Source organism: Giraffa tippelskirchi, chromosome 9 (assembly GCF_054371585.1).
Source record: "Giraffa tippelskirchi isolate mGirTip1 chromosome 9, T2T-mGirTip1v1.2.pri, whole genome shotgun sequence".
Taxonomy (NCBI): Eukaryota; Metazoa; Chordata; class Mammalia; order Artiodactyla; family Giraffidae; genus Giraffa; species Giraffa tippelskirchi.
The window spans coordinates 50,131,040-50,149,675 of record NC_137283.1 but is presented as its reverse complement, the minus strand read 5'-3'; the positions used below and the strand labels follow the sequence as shown (position 1 = coordinate 50,149,675).

General features: G+C 36.3%; 1 protein-coding gene across 6 annotated transcripts in view; it reads right to left on the bottom strand.

Annotated features, from left to right (window-relative positions):
* Positions 1-18,636, bottom strand: part of SMARCC1 (SWI/SNF related BAF chromatin remodeling complex subunit C1) — a 122,429-nt gene that overhangs the window by 71,576 nt on the left and 32,217 nt on the right. For all 6 annotated transcript variants that reach the window (XR_014064220.1, XM_081525820.1, XM_081525821.1 and 3 more), the window contains 5 exons: positions 16,447-16,522; positions 11,440-11,565; positions 8,468-8,589; positions 5,826-5,950; positions 4,626-4,685 (listed from right to left, as the gene is read on the bottom strand). Coding sequence is in view for 5 of the 6 variants with exons in the window: in XM_081525820.1 (XP_081381946.1) it covers positions 4,626-4,685; positions 5,826-5,950; positions 8,468-8,589; positions 11,440-11,565; positions 16,447-16,522 (509 nt within the window). In the remaining variant the exon portion in view is untranslated. The remainder of the gene's footprint in view (positions 1-4,625; positions 4,686-5,825; positions 5,951-8,467; positions 8,590-11,439; positions 11,566-16,446; positions 16,523-18,636) is intronic.

The window sequence follows — 18,636 nt, the reverse complement described above, 5'->3', positions numbered from 1 at the left end:
AGGTAAATGCTCTTTGGATTACTTGGAAACTTTAGGTTTAAGGAAATGATACTGGACAGAGACAAGGCAAAAAGGAGAGCATTATTAAAGCAAATTCACCAGGAATAATTCAGTAAATGAGATCTGTACACAGGAACATAGAGGTGAGTAAAAATTCAAAGCACAAATCATTAAAGATTTCCAACAATAGGGAATTTATAATTAATTACTACTTGGCCTACAATCTTAGTCACGATCTTACTTAATAACAGGTAAGGGACTTGATTAGGACTCCGGCCTCCTGAGGTTTAGTGAAACGAAGTAATGACATTTCGGATCCTAGAGGAAATGAGTAAAGAATGAGGAGTAAAGAAGGAGGTGATAATCAATCCCTATGGACAAAGTTCTGGTAAGAGTGTTTATATACCTTCTGAGGATAGGGACTCTAGGACCTACATGCTAGCCTTGCAAAAGAACAGAGGCAAATCCATGTATAATTTAACTAGCTGACTTCCATAGCAGAAAGGCAGATAACTTTCCACAGAGGAAAGGGTAAGAGGTTACGGCACAAATAATTACATTATTAACTTCCTGTAATATTTTGTATTTTTAATATAATTATTCTGACTCTTGGCAGTCATGAAGCACTGCAAAGCTGAAACAGAATACAAGGAAGCCATCTTTTCAGTATTTTGCCATTATCCATTCAATAAATATTTCTAAGTATCTGCTACTTGAAAAGCAGTAAATAAACTGCTCAGACTAGGGGTCAGGATCTCTGGCCCACAGGCTTAATCGGGCCCACTGCTTGTTTCTGTAGGGAATCTGGGAAAGTGACCTGGTGTGTTCCTAACCGACAGTTAACCAATAGGAAGGCTGCTGCACTGTGTCTAGACTGTGGCACAACACAGTTTGTGATAAATTTCTGCAGCCTGAAACTGTGGTGTGTGTTAGGCAGAGGGTACCCTACATGACCAATAAAAACATTGATCGTGCACTCTCAAAGGGGCTTCTGTTGCTTGAAACGCTGCACACGTGCTGCCACAGGCAGAGTGCACTCTGTGCGACCCCTAGGGTGAGCGAGCGCGTGGAATGAAGCCTGCACGCAGACTCGGCCTGTGTCATCTTCCCTTATGATCTGCTCATGCTGCCTATGTCACTCTGATATATGTCAGCTGTGGGTACAACTAAACGCTGAGTTCAACCAGTCCTTCCAGAGAACCTCCAAACCTGGGCATGGTCTTGGGGATCCCTAGCTCACCTGCAAGTGAAGAGTGATTTTTGCATTTTTGAATGATGAAATATAAAAAATTAGCTGAAATTTGAATTTCAGTGTCCAAAAATAAAAGTTTTACTGGAATAAGCCATGATTATTTGTTTATATATTATGAATGGCTGCATCTGCACTGTAATGGCAAACTTGACTAGTTGTACAGAAACCTTATAGCTCAAAATGCCTAAAATATTTACTATCTGGCCCTTTTTAGAAAAAATGTTTACCAACTCCTACTTTAGAGGATATAAATATATCCTTTAGACGATATAAATATAGTATCTTAACAGGTAATAAGGAACTAGCATTCCGACATTTACTAAATTTTATGTAGTATCTACTATGCACCAGCCAGTGTCCAAATGCTAAAGACACAGTGATGAACAAGAAAAAGCCCCTGTGTTTATGGAGTTTACATTCCAGTTACAAGCAGTGGGAGACTGAAGAGAAGATAAAAGATACTGAATGCTGAAAATTGCTATACAGAAAATAAAAACAATGTATTTCAGAGAGGAACTGAGTGGGTAGATCTTTCAGAGCCTATATACAGGGAAGCCTCTCTGAAAAGGTGACATGTAAGCTAAAACTTGAGAGAAGGACAAAGCAAGCATTTCACAGAGGGAAAGAAGCCAAATCAAAGGGCCTCAGGTGGGGATGTACTGATGATTTCACAAAACTGAAAGACCAGTGAGCATGAGAGAGAGGCTGAAAGAAATGAGCAGAGTGCAATGAGACAAAGCACTGCACTGCTGACAGACCTGGATCTGTGCTTTCTCACTTAATAGCTGTACGCTTAGGAACATTCCTGAACCCCAGAAGTCTTCATTTCCTCATCAATTAATTGGGGCTAACATGGTTTTATGAAAAATGCAAACATACATAGAATGACACGTGACATGTACTCATGTAACATAACGATGGACGCTGTTCCTTGATTTTTAAGTCAGAAACAAATACCCACTAAGAGGTAGTGTGATAAGTTACAGTATTACCAACACTAGTCCTCCACCTCTGCACAGGGACTATTTTTTCTGAGGAAGTGACTAACAGAAAGAAATCTGGGTAAAGCTGTCAAAAATGAACTTTTGTCCTTTGGTTCATAGTAAACCAAAGGATAATCAACTTCTCACTAGATGCCAGTAGTACAATAATCGCTCTCTGGTCAAATTATACTATTTCATTTTAGTTTAACAGATTTTCGCCCTTGAGGGAGTCTTGGTACCCAATGGAAATACACTTCTGATAATACAATATACTGATTCCCAGATGGTGATACAGAGTCAGTGTTCTCCTCCTCCTGCCAGGTGTGGGCAAATGCACTCTTCACCTCAGCTCCTGGATACTGACCTTTCAGAGATCTCAAGAAAGAAATGACCGAGTATACTTAGCTTGGTGGCATATAAGGCAAAATATGGATCAGTTAAAACAATGAACAACTCTGAACAATAATTCCCGGTTGATGGATCAGTCAGGTTATAGCCAATGCAGAAAGTCAAATGCTTAAATGATCCTTGGGAAGCCTGTTGGTCCATGGATGAATGGTCAGGACAAAAACTTCAGATTCCAAAGCGTCAAACCCTTCAGTTACGGTCAGCAGCATCCGCAAGCACAGCCCTCCTGACCGAGACCTCAACCTGCTCACTAACACAAAGGGAAGATCTCCCATACCCAGCACTAAAACTCTTTATCCAGTCGCGACCCCATTCTTTCCCTAATCATGGCTTCAGTTTGACTCCTCTGATAAAGTCTACTACAGAAATACTCCAATAGACATCTCACTTTTAAAAGAACAACTGTCCACTCCCTTAAAACTACGGAATAATTCTTTTTTGGGATTTAACTTTTAAAATATAAACTAGCATTCTGTTTAACAAACTGTCCCAGTAAATATTATTCAACTCTTAAGAATATTTCACACTGCCACAGCACTGAGAATACAGAATATAGCTTTTGTGTTCTTGGCCTTTCAGTCAGTGGCTAAGTGATGGTTATAAAACAGACAAACTTATGGAAAATGAAAATTATTATTAGTTATTTAAAATCTATATTGTTACTAATGTTAAAAACAGCTATGAAAGAAGCATTTTGATAGTAACTTTATTTTGCTGACCTAATAGCACCTCTCTATAAACTGTCATCAAGACAATTTTCTGCTTTACTTTCAACATAATCAAAAACAGAATCATCCACTGATGTCCAATGACAGGCTTGAAGCCAGAAAAAGCAGGATATATTTAGTGAAATGAAGTAGAAAAACTCTCCCAAACACCCACTCATGTCTGACATCAAGAATCAGAGCAATTAATCTGAAATACAGAATTCACTTGACTAGGAGATAATAAAGCCAAGACTCTTTCTCTATATAAGGAGATTTTGAATATCCCCATTAGGTCATGGGGACCTAAAATCCCATCAATTCATAAACTTAATATATACTGAAAATATTAGGATCCCTTTTGACTTTCACAAATGAAGAAAGTAATTGAGATCATTACTTCATATATAACTTTCAAAAAAAGATGTTTCAAACTATTTTTAAAAACTGGAACAAATGACTGCACTATGTCTACCCTCACAGCACAACCAAGAATTAGACCTTACTTGTGAAAATGTACTTGAAAACCTGAAAATACAGTAGAAGGACCATGTGACTCTCATTTTATTCTGTTAAGGAAACTTTCTGTTGGCTTACAAAGTATTAACAATCAACAGATTTTTGTTCTGAAAACATAATCAATTTGCATATATCATGAAACAAGTATTTCAGGGAGATTATAAAAAGTGCTTTAACTACAACCGTTTCTTTAAAACTCAGATATTGTTCAATGCATGATACAGGGTGCTCGGGGCTGGTGCACTGGGATGACCCGGAGGGATGGGATGGGGAAGGAGGTGGGAGGGGGGTTCTGGAAGGGGAAAACATGTACACCCATGGTGGATTCATGTCAATGTATGGCAAAACAAATACAATATTGTAAAGTTAAAAAATAGATAAATAAACTAATTTAAAATAAAAAAAAATGTTAAAAAAAATATGTATTGAAAATAAAAGTTTACCCAATTAAGAAAAAAATAAAATAAAATAAAACTCAGATATTCCGATTTAGGTATCATACTACCACCTTTGCTGCTTTGCAGGAAAACATTATGCTACAAGAAGGAAATTTGTAAGAATGCAAAGAATGGACCATAAGAAATTAAATTTCCTAATACAGTAGCAAACTAAACAGTAATGAACATAGCCATGGTAAGTATCTGTGCTGGAAAGCAGAGCAACTGAAGGTGACACCTCTCAGTAAAGAAAGGAGTCTCAAAGGAGCTGACATATCTCTGAGACAAAACAACACAAAACTGTATACATTTTGATTTTTACCTAGATCTGCCACAGTTCCTCCTTTAACAGGTGTATTTTCACTATCTTTCTTTGGGTTTACTAGAAAGAAAAAAAAAATCATGTTTTAAGGGGAAAGTTCTACTTATTTTTAAGAAAACGGTATAGAAGATTAAAAAATACATGAATCTCAGGGTAACTCGACTGTCATTCGGTACTCACCTTCAAGTAAGTATCTTAAGCTCAGCTAAGAAATATTAACACTTTAAACAGACTATATTTTGTGTTAATTAAATAAGCAGGACTCTTTTGTCATCATAAAAGTAAACAATACAGAAATATAGAGAAAATCCTGAAAAGAACCTTTTAACCCCTTTATCAAAAGTATGTTTTATTATTTTTTTGTACACTTGTGTATCCCCATTTGTGTGCCATTCATTAATACAGACAAATTGAGGGAGCACTGATACCTTTCACATCTATGGAGACTTGAAAATATCCTGAGGGTTTTAAATCTTACAGGTGTAAAGTTATCATACAGTGCTTAATCCTTAGTATTCTTTTTATCTCATGTTATAATGCACCTATGTATCTTTCCATGTATTTTTAGTTACATCTCCTTCTTTTTTTGTTCTTTTGGCTGCACCACAAGGCATCTTGAGGATCTTAGTTCCTCAACCAGGGATCAAACCTGTACCCCTGCAATGGAAGCACAGAGTCTTAACCACTGGACTGCCAGGGAAGGCCTCTTTCATTTTTAAGAACCTCTGTGTCCATGAGTGGATCAGAAGGTAACTAGCCCTATGTCAATGGAAACTGAGTTTATTCATCTTCAGTTTTTCATTATTCTGTAATCAACATTCTTTTATACTTATCTTTACATATACACGCAATTATTTAATAGGGATTCTGAAATGAAGACTGCTACTGGATGTATACTTTTTTATTTTGGCCACATCACGCAGCAAGCATGTGGAATCTCAGTTCCCTGACCAGGGATTGAACCTGTCCATGCCCCCTGCATTAGAAGCACAAAGTCTTAATCAGTAGACTGCCAGGAAAGTCCCTGGATGTACACATTTTTAAATTTAAAAGATGGCCAAATTGTGCTAAGTGGCTTCAACAATTTATACTTCGACTGAGAACCAGGGACATACAGCAAGGAGAGAATCATCCCATGGCACTGCTAAGAGTGATTATATCACATCTAACATTCTCATGTCTATGCAAAAGGATACAAACCATTTTTTGGAAGAACCACTTCCTCTATGTTGGGTACAGGTGTTGGGTCTTCCATGTCCTTGGTAAGATCTTCTTGCTCATCTTCCTCTTTCTGACTTCTCCGCTTCCCATAAAGACTAGCTTGGCTAAGACACAAAAGGTACGTGAACACAAGACTGACTACAGCTACTTATAGCAAACAATTTCAGAGATTTTAACTACATTGTTGGAATCTATGCTCAGAATCACTTTAAGAGACAAACAAACATACATCCAAACAAATTAGATACATTCCCTAAATTACATCTAACCTGTCAAGAGGAAAATAAAAATTACAGGGCATAAGACATGGCCACAGAAATCCTACAATTCAAACTGCAGACAGTATCCTAAAAGGCAGTTACATCAGTGTATCAAAAAAAACTTTGCTATGGAAATACAGCAAGTATTTTAAAGATCATAAAGAATCACATAAGAAATTTCCTCGAAGATATATACAACTAACTGGGTGGTTTGGGTTTTTTTCTTTTGGTTTGTTTGTTTTTTGTATTCTTCCTGGCTCTTTGTATCATCCAAACACCAGGAACTGCAGTAAAATCACTAACATTTAAAGTTGTAAAAACTGCCATTGCTCTTTCATCAATTCAAGCAAACCAACATCTATTTTTAAAACTAACACACACAAGAAAGCCTATTTAAAGTTCACACAAGAACGGAATGATATCTTAAAGAATTACAGGATGAAAATCATGAACTACCTCATTTAATGTGATGTGTATTGACACACAAAAAGGAATACAAGGACCAAAAAAAAAAAACCACACCCTCAGAGAGTTAGTCAAGTAACAGTTAAGCTAAACCTTGGGAACTAAAACAATTCACTAAAAAGTTGGCAATGTCTCAGGATGATGAGAAAAGCATAAGAAAAAAAATTTGTTTGGGGACAGTAATTTAGAATATACTGACAAGGAAATGAGGATGGAGAAATAGAGTGCAGATTCCTCACACTGCCGAGAGAATGCACATAGCTCTCTTTCTACAGGGACAACATGTTGGCACAGGTGAGACTGAAGGTATACAGTGTAAAAAGAATTTTTAAAATAAAAATTATAGGACAAATTTTTAAGCCTGTGAAACTAAAGGGGACAGACGGATAAAATACTTTAAAAGCAAGAAAAGATGTGAGGAAGATGAATATAATAAATGTTAGGAAAACAGGTTTCAAGATATTTTGGTTAAACAGAGTATTCTAAGGGGGAATTTAAATGAGCAAAGTCCTGCTCATTAGAAGGCAGATGCATACATTAAAGGACATGTATACATTTATTTTGGGAACTTCAATGTGGTGGGTTTTATACTCAAAAGAGTGACGCTTCCCTGGTGGCTCAATGGTAAAAAACCCACCTGCCAAAGCAGGAGATGTGGGTTCAATCCCTGGGTTGGCAAGAATTCTGGAGAAAGAAATGGCAACCTAATCCAACAGTCTTGATGGGAAATCCCATGAACAGAGGAGCTAGGCAGGCTACAGTCCATGAGATCACAAAAGAGTCGGACATGACTTAGCAACTATAAACAACAATACTTACAGCAGAGGCTAAATGCCACCACTGCGAGCTTCCTGGACATAACATTTTGGTTCTGTGGCCACTCCTATCCTACCAGCCCATCTTAGGCCATAAAAGGAAAAGTAACATAGCAATTTCAGGCCACAAAACACTTGGAAAAGTTGTTATATTACAGGTAGCTCTGAAATCTCTGAACATCAACAGTACATTTCAGAATTTATGAAATTTATTTCCTAAATTTGTAAGTTTAGGAACTAAGGTTACCCTCATCAACCCCCAAAGAATAATCTATTTTAACAACAAATACATGTGACTTGACAAAAATAACAAAAATCTTTTCTGTATCTGTGACCAACTCATTATTATTATTTATGAGACTAAGAGTTTCTTAAATTCTCTAAAAACTTCTCCACATGTTTAAGAATGCTTCAAGTAACCTTTCAAGAAATAATGTGACTCAAGGCATGCTCTGGGCAGCAAAAGGCAAATGTGGCTAAAGAAAGTCACAAAAGGAAACTAACAGAAAGAAGATGTCTGCACTGTGAAGATCTACTTGACAATAGACAGAAATTCAACTAATTCACGTGAGAAGAATAAATTTTTCAAACTGTCATCTTCTAAAACTAAACTGTAACCTTTAAGAAACTGTTTAAAATATATTTTGAGTCAGACAACCCTGAAATTATTAAGTATTTACTTAATGTACATTTATTATGTACATAATATGTACTATGTATTATGGGCTATCTATTATCTACTTCAGTGCAGAAACTATACCAGGTCTTTAAAGTCTCACTTAATCCCCACAAGAACCTATTCAATAGAAACCAACATCTCCACTCAAGCAAGATTCACTAAGTATAAGTGTGACTTACTGAACAAGGCACTACACTGCTATACCTTGCAGAACATAAAACAGAGGTTCACTCCTCCGTAAGTCACTTGGATCACATATGGGACAGGTGGTAAAATCGCAGAAAGACAGTACCAAGTCAAAATTAGACTTCCCTATAGCCAAATGTCCAGTGTAAATGTAAAAATCTGGGAAGTCCTTTAGGGTCTCTTTCAGTGCCTCCTGCTTCACGGTGCAGTTCTTACCCTTTCTTCCCACTCTTCTTCCGGGATTCTGTGGGCATGGGGGGCGGTGGGGAAGGTGAATGTTTCCTCTTTCGAGCATTAGCTGATGCTTTTCTATCTCTTCTCTCCGGACTTCTGACTGGCTAGGAAGAAGGAAGTGGAAATAAATATGAGCCAGCCTTGCTGACGCCTCAGTTTCCACAAATTCTTGCCCAAAACTAAGATTTCACAAAGAAGATGCCAAACCTTCTAGCTCAGAGTAAATGAAAGGCACAACATGAAGCATCCCGGACCATTAGCAGTCAGAAGACTTTCCCTACCTTCCAGGTGACACACCATCGATAGATATGTAAGAGCCATACTATAGGTATTCAAACAACGCTACAAAACAGACATGCTCAAACTCCATACAAATAAAAACTGTTCAAATTCTGTGTTTCGGGAGTGGGCGGGTGGGGGGGGATGAAGGGGGGAAGAGAAGGGAGGGGAAGCATTTACAATAACGACTGGAAAAAATATGAAACACATATTAAATTAATGAAATACAAAGACTGGCTGAATAACCATGTGAAAGAGTACCAGAAACTACTCCTAGTTCATCATTAAAAGGAATAGATGATTCAAAAGAGGTAAAATCTAATAAGACTGCAACTTTTTATTTAAAAGCCAACCCACAGGAGTAAAACTATTCCTGTTTGCAGATGACTTGATCTTACATATGGAAACAGAATCCACAAAAACACTATCAGAGCTAATAAATGAGCTCAGTAGAGTTCTAAGATGGGCTTCCCTGGTAGCTCAGCTGGAAAAGAATACACCTGCAATGTAGGAGACACTGGTTCGATTCCTGGCTCGGGAAGTTCCCCTGGAAAAGGGACAGGCTACCCATTCCAGTATTCTTGGGCTTCCCTGGTGGCTCAGACGGTAAAATCCACCTGTAATGCAGAAGACCTGGGTTCGATCTCTGGGTTGGGAAGATCCCCTGGAGGAGGGCATGGCAACCTACTCCAGTATTCTTGCCTGGAGAATTCCCATGGACAGAGGAGCCTGGCAGGCTATATAGTCCATGGGGTCACAGAGAATCGGACATGACTGAGCAACTAAGCACAGCACAGAGTTGTTAAGATATACTGATAAATCAATACACAAAAGTCAGTCTGTAGATGGTAACTACCCATTTAATAGAACAGATCATAATAAAGAAAATACACCTAAAATGATCCAAAGTATTGTATCTGAGGTTAAAAAAAGAATCAGAGATTAAAACATCAATTAAACATCAATGTTCTCTGGTACCCTCATACTCCTTACAACTTTCCTTTCAACAACATTTCCTTTCAGAAGCTCTGTAGCATCAAATTCAGAATGTGATTATCTTACAGGCCGATCAGAGAAGCTTTTGTCTGTCTACGGCCACAACCAAGTGGCATACAGGATCTTAATTCCCCAACAAGAGACGGAACCCATTCCTTCTGCAGTAGAAGCACAGTGTCTTAACCACTGGACAATCCCCTGATCAGAGAAGTTTTAAAGAAAATCCAAACCATGCATCTGTGATTGTATAGTCTGAAGTTAAATTTTAAAAGGGGGATATTAAATTAGTTTTTATATAATCCCCCCTAAAAATAAGTGAATAAATAAACAACCTAAATCTGAGCAGGAGTAGATCTGAATATGCCAATTTAATAATGTAGTGTGGAAATCAGAATATTTCCAAAAATAGAAGACTCGGCTTGAAATACATTAAGGAGAAACAAATACATAAGCATAAGTGAGATGGTTTAATGGCAACGCTAACTTAATGGACATGAGTTTGAACAAACTCAGGGAGATAGTGAAAGACAGAGAAGCATGGTGTGCTGCAGTTCATGGGGTCATGACTTAGCAAATGAACAACAACAACATAAGTGGGGGAAGAGTAAAATTAAAAAAAAAAAAATTTAAGTCATAGTCCAAAGAAAATAGGAACAAATTAAAAAGATATGAAAAAGACTCAGCTTTAAATATTTTTTTCTTAAAAATAAAGAATCTTTAGTGTGTGACAAACAGTTTTAGTAAGAAAGTCTCAGGGTTGAAAATAGGTATGAAAGACCTGTATGTTCTAAATTATCTGTTAAATGTGTTATGTCTCAAGACTTTTTCCAGAAAACTAAAATACAAGACAAAAAGCAAAAATGTTAAGTGTTACCACCAAAATAGACTTCTGGACTCACAGGTGTCCATCTGAAAATGCCATAACCCAACACGAACACATGTCAGCCTTCTCAGTCTCAAGGGTTTCTCTAGTGACACACCCACTTCTGAACTTGTAACTGATAAGGAAACATGGACAAATATTTAAGCAGCTTAAGGATTAAGTGTTAACAGTCAAGTTCCCCCACCTCAAAAGAGAACTGAACTGTAACTTTTGAGACCCTTAAGGCCTACACTTTATTGTGTGCGCTAATTCGCTTCAGTCATCTCCAACTCTGTGCAGTCCTAGACTATAGCCCACCAGGCTCCTCTGATCATGGGGTTCTCCAGGCAAGAATACTCGAGTGGGTTGCTACACGTCCTCCAGGGGATCTTCCCCATCCAGGGATAGAACCCGAATCTCTTACATCTCCTGCACTGGCAGGCAGGTTCTTTACCACTAGCGCTACCTGGGAAACCCAACAAAGTTATTAAAAAATATTAAAACTAAATCAGTTTTCCCGTGGAAAATGATATTTAGTTTACAAAATTCATACTCAAGATCTGGAAACCAAAATCAGTTGTACCACCTTCCACACTGCATGAGCCACTTTAAACCTTAATGACTCTCTGAGACTGTCATGCCCCTTTTTGGGGGACACCAGCTCCTGAGATGGTCATTATGGTCATTTAGTAACTTTTTATATATACCTGATGGCTGATGAGGCTTGCTTTGTACGTGAGTTTATTAATAAGATTTGATAAGATACAGGCCAAGGAAGAAAACACCAAGAAAAAAAAAATGGTGCCAAACCAAATACCTCTTCATTCTTTGTTGAAATTCGCTGACGAAAACTCACGGGCTTCCTGTTCTCATCCACCTCATAATCCTCCTCATTCATCCATTCATTGAAAACATCAGTGTCCAAAATCCATTTTGCATGAACCTAAAATCATATCAAAGCATGAAGAGCTACATAAATAATAAATTGCTATAGTTTTAAAGTACTCAAAATGAAACAAGCTGATTATACTTAAAGCTTCAATTACATATAGTTAAAAAATATAAGACTATTAATGACACAAGTGGCAACTTAACCATGTCTAATTTTTATTCCATGTCTTTGATTGAGTAAATAGTAAAAAAGCATCATGAGTTTTGTGTGCACTGAAGTTTTGATAATCAAGACCCTTAAATTTTATAATCATGTCCTCTTTTTATTTCATTTTATTAGGGTATAACTGAAAACTGAAAGTGAAGACATTTAAGGTGTACCCTGTGATTTGACATATGTACATACACTTTGTGAAGGATTCCCCGCCCCAGTGAATCCATCATCTCACATATTTATCTTGCATGTGTGTTAACGTGCACATGAGAACATTTAAGCCTACTCAGCAAATTTCAAGTCTAAAATACACTGCTTTCAACTTTTGTCATATTTGACATTAGCTCCTCAGACCTAATTCATCTTACAGCTGAAAACTGGTATTCCTATTTCTCTTACTCCCCAATCCCTGGCATCCACTTTTCCACTGTTTCTAGGAGTAAATTTTTTTTTTTTTAGGTTCCACATATAAGTGATACCATATGGTATTCGTATTTCACTATATGGCTCATTTCACTAATCGTGGCATCTTTATCTTTAGAAAAATCAGTGACAAAAACATAAGGCCCAAGAAAATCATTTCCTTATGCATAAAGGATGTCTCTATATTTATACATTCAATAACATTCTAAGTAATTACAAAAGAGAAATTTTAGATAAATTTCAAATGTCACAGCATTTGAAAACTTAATAGTTTTTCAAAGTACTGAGAAGAATATATATATTTTAAAGGCAGAGTAGAAGATTCACTTTGTACATTCTTTACTATCCAGAAGACCTTGGTAGAATTCTCTTGAGAAAGTATGTTAGGACAGTATGGACAACAAACAATCATCTGTGCCAGTCATTCTGCTGAACACCTTACAAACACCTTACAATATGATCTCATTTAATCCCTCTAAAGCAATGCAGGTTAGTCTCTCCAGTTTTCCAATCAGCAAAAGGGGCAGAGTGTCAGTAACCTGCCCAATTACTTTACCCTACTAGAGAGAAAACTTGGATTTGCATTGAGTTCTGCCTAAGCTCTTAAACGACTATGTTCTATTAATCTTTCTCATAAAAATACCTTAGCATCAGAATAATATAATAGGTTGTACAATCTTACATAAAACTAGCCCAGTTTCCTTACCTATAAAGTGATACTATGGTAAACTGCTATCAAGCCCAGTCCTAAACTTGTGATTTAGTTTATAAGTTCTAAACTTATATGCAGAGTACATCATGTGAAATGCTGGGCTGGATGAAGCACAAGCTGGAATCAAGGTTGCCAGGAGAAATATCAATAACCTCAGATAGGCAGATGACACCACCCTTATGGCAGAAAGTGAAGAGGAACTAAAGAGCCTCTTGATGAAAGTGAAAGAGGAGAGTGAAAAAGTTGGCTTAAAACTCAACATTCTACATGACAGAAGACAGTTCATTTTTTTTTTTTTCAAGTTTTCAATGAGAGAATGGTTTGGAATAACCTCTTAAGTTACATTTAAAGGCAGTTTTTGTTGTTGTTTTTTTAAATCATCTTCCCTGAAGATAATGGGACAACACAAATATAGAGGGAATTGATATGCTTCACTGAGAGGTAAGATAGTAAACATTTTAGGTTTGCAAGCCATATGTTTTCTAGGTCTACTCAACTCTGCTGCTATAGTGTGAAATCAGCCACAGAATATATATATAAATAAATGGGTTTGGTGATCTAATAAAATTTTATATGCAAAAACAGGTGGCTTTAATTTACCCAAGAGGATATAATTTGCCAATCTGTGTCAAAGGGAAACATAGTTTTATCCAACTGGCACTCCATATACAAGACTTAGTAGAGGAAAAATATTTCAAAGAGTATAATTACTATATGATTATTCTGAGATGATTAGTGAAATCTGAAGAGAATTATACAACTTTACTGATAGAAAAGATCTAAATAAATAGGGAGATAAATTGCTTCCACAAATTGAGAGACTCAATACTGTAAAGATGTCAGTTCTCTCCAGGTTGTTCTATAGATTAAACGTAATTCCAATCAAAACTTCAATGAGTTTGATATAGACCTCAACAAGCTGATTCTTAATACAAAAGAGCAAAGACCCAAGAGACTCCTGAAGAAAAAAGTGGGAGTACTACTCAGAACAAATCAACTAATTAAACTTCTGTCAAGAAACAAACCACGACTTGTATAAAAGCTTACTTTTGACAGAAATGGCATGGATCATTGGGAGAGAAATCCAGGTTCAATATTTTCCCACCCTGAATGGAGAGCTGATCTAACACCACATCAGGAAAAAATCTTTTCTACATCATAACATGTTAAAAAATTAATTCCAAGAAGATTAAAGATCTACATACAAAATGCAAAACTAAAGAATAATTTTTAAAGATGATATAGGAAAATATCAAGATGACCTCAGTACTGAAAAACAAAAAGCTAAGCTTACTAGGAAAATCTATTTTTAATGCAAGTAACTGGTGACATAACCATGCATATTATTATGCAGAATATCTAAATAACATCCACAAAGAAAAAGACAATGCAATGGAAAAAAGCAAGAGGTAGAAACAGGCACTACACAGAAGAAACACCAGAAGTGGAAGAATTCATGAAAAAGTGACAAAGCTGTTTGTCACAGAAGAAAACAAACATGGTTACCAAGGGAGAAAGGGGGGAGACTGAGATTGACATAAACACACTACTATACATAAAATAGATAATAAGAACCCACTGTATAACACAGGGAACTCTGCTCAATACTCTGTAATGACCTATATGGGACTAGAATCTAAGACTGGATATATGTATAACTAATATATACTCTGCTGTACAGAAGAACACAACACTGAAAATCAACTATGCTCCAATACAAATTTATTTTAAAAAACTTACCAGGTCAAGCGGCAACAATGAAATATGAACAGTAGACTAAAATATTGTCAATGTTAAATGTACTGAATTTGACAACTGTACTGTGCTTATGTATGAGAATCCCTTATTCCTAGCAAACATACACTTAGTGGAATAAAGACCCATTCCATATGCATCTTTACCTCAAATGATTTGGAAAAAATATTTATATGCAAGTATCAAATATAAATGATAACTCAAAAATGGAGTAAAATGTTAACAGGCAAATGTGGATAAAGGGTATACAGGTATGCCAAGTACTACTCTTTTTCTTGCAACTTTTCTGTAAGTTTGAAATCATTTCCAAATTAAAAGTTTATTTAAAACAAAAAGTAATTTTTGCTAACTCTACATGAAAGCTAAAGCTCAAAGGCTGTTTCTCTGAAGGTCACACAATTGGAAATAGGCTGAACCAGGTCTAAAATATAACACTTTGATCCAATTCAAGTGTTGCTTATCCTATATACAAGTCACTAAAAACCATGTATAATCACTTGTGGAAAACAGAGCTACCTGTAAAAATACTGGGATAGGGACATTACAAAAAGAGTTTGGAACATCTTTTGTTCCAGAAGGTACGAGGTATGCAAAAATGAATCAAACAATGCCAAAAGATCATAGGAGGCAGCTTTAATGAGTTTCCACTGGCCAAATTCAGATAATTCATCAAAATGAAGTAGTACTGTCAGTGTTCTGTGAGTGCATGCAGAGCACAGACACACATCAAGGGAGAATGGGAGACCTGTCCCCACTGCAAAATGCCACCTGCAAACAGATGGCATCAGTCACAGAAATTATTCATGGATGAGCAAACCTTCAGACAGAAATTCAATTAAAAAAAGGGATATTTCTGCTCTCTCAAAGTTTTTCCCTATAAAATATCTTAAATGTTGATGAGAAAAATGGTAATGTTATAGTGAGAAAACCAGGCAGACAGTATCTTAACAAATGATCCAACTATCAGCCATAATGGGGAAAATGGACAATATGAGGTCCCCGGTATGATGCACTGAGAGGGATACAGTATTAGGTATGGAATACTGTAGCCCCAAATGCATAGCTTGAACATAATAATGAGGAAATATACAAACTAAAATTCAAGGACATTCTAGAACTATAACAACTAACCTATGTATTTCAAAAATGACAATGTCACAGAAGAAAAAAAAAGCTGAAAGTTTCAGATTAAAATAGAATAGAGATGTAACCACTAACTGTAATGTGTGATCCTGAACTGGATCCTGGATCAGGGTAAAAACTTAAATATACTATAAAGCTTAGTGTATCAATGGGACAATTGGTGAAAATGGAATATGGGCCCTGTATCAAGTAATAAATTATTTCAATAATTAATAAGAGGGGAATCTGGAAGAAGAACATAAAACAGTGCTTTGCTTTTGTATTATTCTTGCAACTTTCAAAATTATTTCCACGTTAAAAGCTGAAACCATTATAATAGAAATGAACAGTAAGATAAGTCTGTATAAAAGTCATGCAAGCACTGCTCCTTGCTTTCCTAAATGACAGCATCAACGATGTTCAACTCCACTTCTAACACTCCTTTCTCAATATCTCAAACCACAGTCTAACTTGGCTTTGAGGTCTCCTCAAACATCACTGCAGACATCCGATCTAAGATCTGGATAATGAGGTCTTCAAGACCATAGGTATCTCTTAACAGGATGATAAGAAAGAAAGGTAATCACTCTGTATGTATCTCTTTAAAACACTGTTGTTGAGAACAGCTAAGAAGAGCTATTAACTTATGAAACAGTACATTTTGTTTTTACTTTGTTAAAAATTCTGTTTTAAAAAAGATCTCTCACCTTCCACGGTTTTTCTGGAATTGGTGGATCTTCAATTTCTGCATCAACATCATTACTATGGACCCAAGTATCATAGCTATAAAAAAATGGAAAAAGAAATTAGAACCCAAATTCATTCAGTTTGATCTAGACGTAAAAACACATTTTAGAAATACTATTAGGATCCACTAATAGCAAATTATCACATTCTTTTGTCTCTAACACTCTAACAAGAAAACTCTCCTGCAGAGGTCTACAGTCATCTTCACGTCGTGAAACCCAAAGGTTAAGCCTCTGTGCACAGAATTTTAACATGTTAACCACTCCTCAAAGCATGTCCCTTACTTGTCCTCTAAGACAGAGCTATTATCTGGCATTCCTTCTAGACACTAGCCTCTCCTCTGTCTCTATTGCTAGTTCCTCCTCTCCTCCCAAACCTCTTTAACACTGAAGCCCCAAGTTTCAGTTTTTGGAACAATCCTCTTACCTATTCAATCCCTTGATGATCATCTCATGCAGTTCTACGGCTTCAGACACACACTGACGACTTGAAATCTTGTATCTGCCTATCTGCCCTCTTCTCTGGACTCATAAATTCAACTGCCAATTCCACATCTCTCAATACACGTCAAATAAAGCTTCCAAACCACTCAGAAGTCAACATATAATGCCATCCCAACCCCAACAACATGACCTAACCAAAATCCCAATTCCACTTTTCTTGTTGTTATGGCCAAAATCTTTGGACGATATCCTTGACTTCACTCTCAATTATATCCTATAATCAAATTATCAACAACTTCTACCACTTCCACCTTCAAATTATGTCTGGAATCTATTTAACTTCTCACACTTCCACTCTGGTCCAAAGCCCCTGGGATTCCATTTTTCACAGAACAACCAGAGCAGTTTCTTTTAAAAACTGTCAGGCCACACTACTCACTGTTTAAAACCTTCCAACTTGCATTGAACTCAAGAATTAATTAAAAGTCAAAATCCTTACACTAGTTTCCCAAAGCTTCATGATCTGGTCCTATGACCTCATCTCCTAGTACTCCCTCTCACTCATGTTATACTCAACCCACAGGGGCTTTAGTAGCGTGATTTAAATACACCAGGCGGGGGCCACTTCATACCCTTTCCATATGCTCCTCACTACCCAGATATCCATCTAGCTCACTCCCTCCTATCTTCACATGTCTCTGCTCAATGGTTCTCTTATCAGTGAAATCCAACTCAGTAATATAAATTACCCCCCCACCTGCTACAATTTTGAAGTAAGTATAAAATTACCTACTAAGTTACCTACTTTATCAATGATCCTATATTGGCCAATAAATTATTATAAAACTAAGTCACAACTAAATGAAATATAAATATGGTAACAAGCACTGGCTGGCTTTAGCCACTTCTCAAAAGTTAGTTCAAAAGTAATTGGAACAAGTACAGCTCAACATACCTATAAACAGCACTGTGATAAGTTTTCTAGGAACATTTAAACATGAACTGGCAGAAGAAAGTTCCTTTGCCAAATAATTAACAGGTGAAGATTATGATAGTGATTAAATCTTACATTCTTTAAGTCTTAATGAGAAAATGTTACACAAGAAGTGAAGGCACCAACTAAGCTACTAAAGAAAGTGAACTAACAAGGTCCCTTGAGAAGATAAGACATGAGCTAGCCATTACAATTTATTTGATATATAAACAAAAGGCTAGCAAAAATGCTAACATCTCTTATAAAGTATTAACTATAAAATTTGTTTCAATCCTATGCTTTATGTAGCTTGTCATAAATTTGAGTTTCCACCTAAGTGTTTCAAACTGCAATAGTTCCTGTAATAGTTCTTATAATGTTGAAAAGTTTAATAGTGCCGCGAATATCTAAAGCCTTGAGATAAGAAATGTTCTCTAGAAAGAATTTACCTAAATATTATTATTTAAAAATATGTTAGTTCATGTTAAGTGGTCAATTATAGTTCAGAAAAGGTAGACAAGCAAGCTAACTTGATCTTGTTCTAATTAACTCAACTTGTATAAAAACTGTTCTTCAAAGATATCAAAAAATGTATTTCTTTCTCAAAAAAATATATTTACAAGTAAAATAAAGTCACTCAAACAGATTAACTTAAAAACACCACATAACCAAGACATATGTCTCCTGATGAAGAACATACATCTATGCAAGTTTTGTTCCTTCCCTAAACTGAA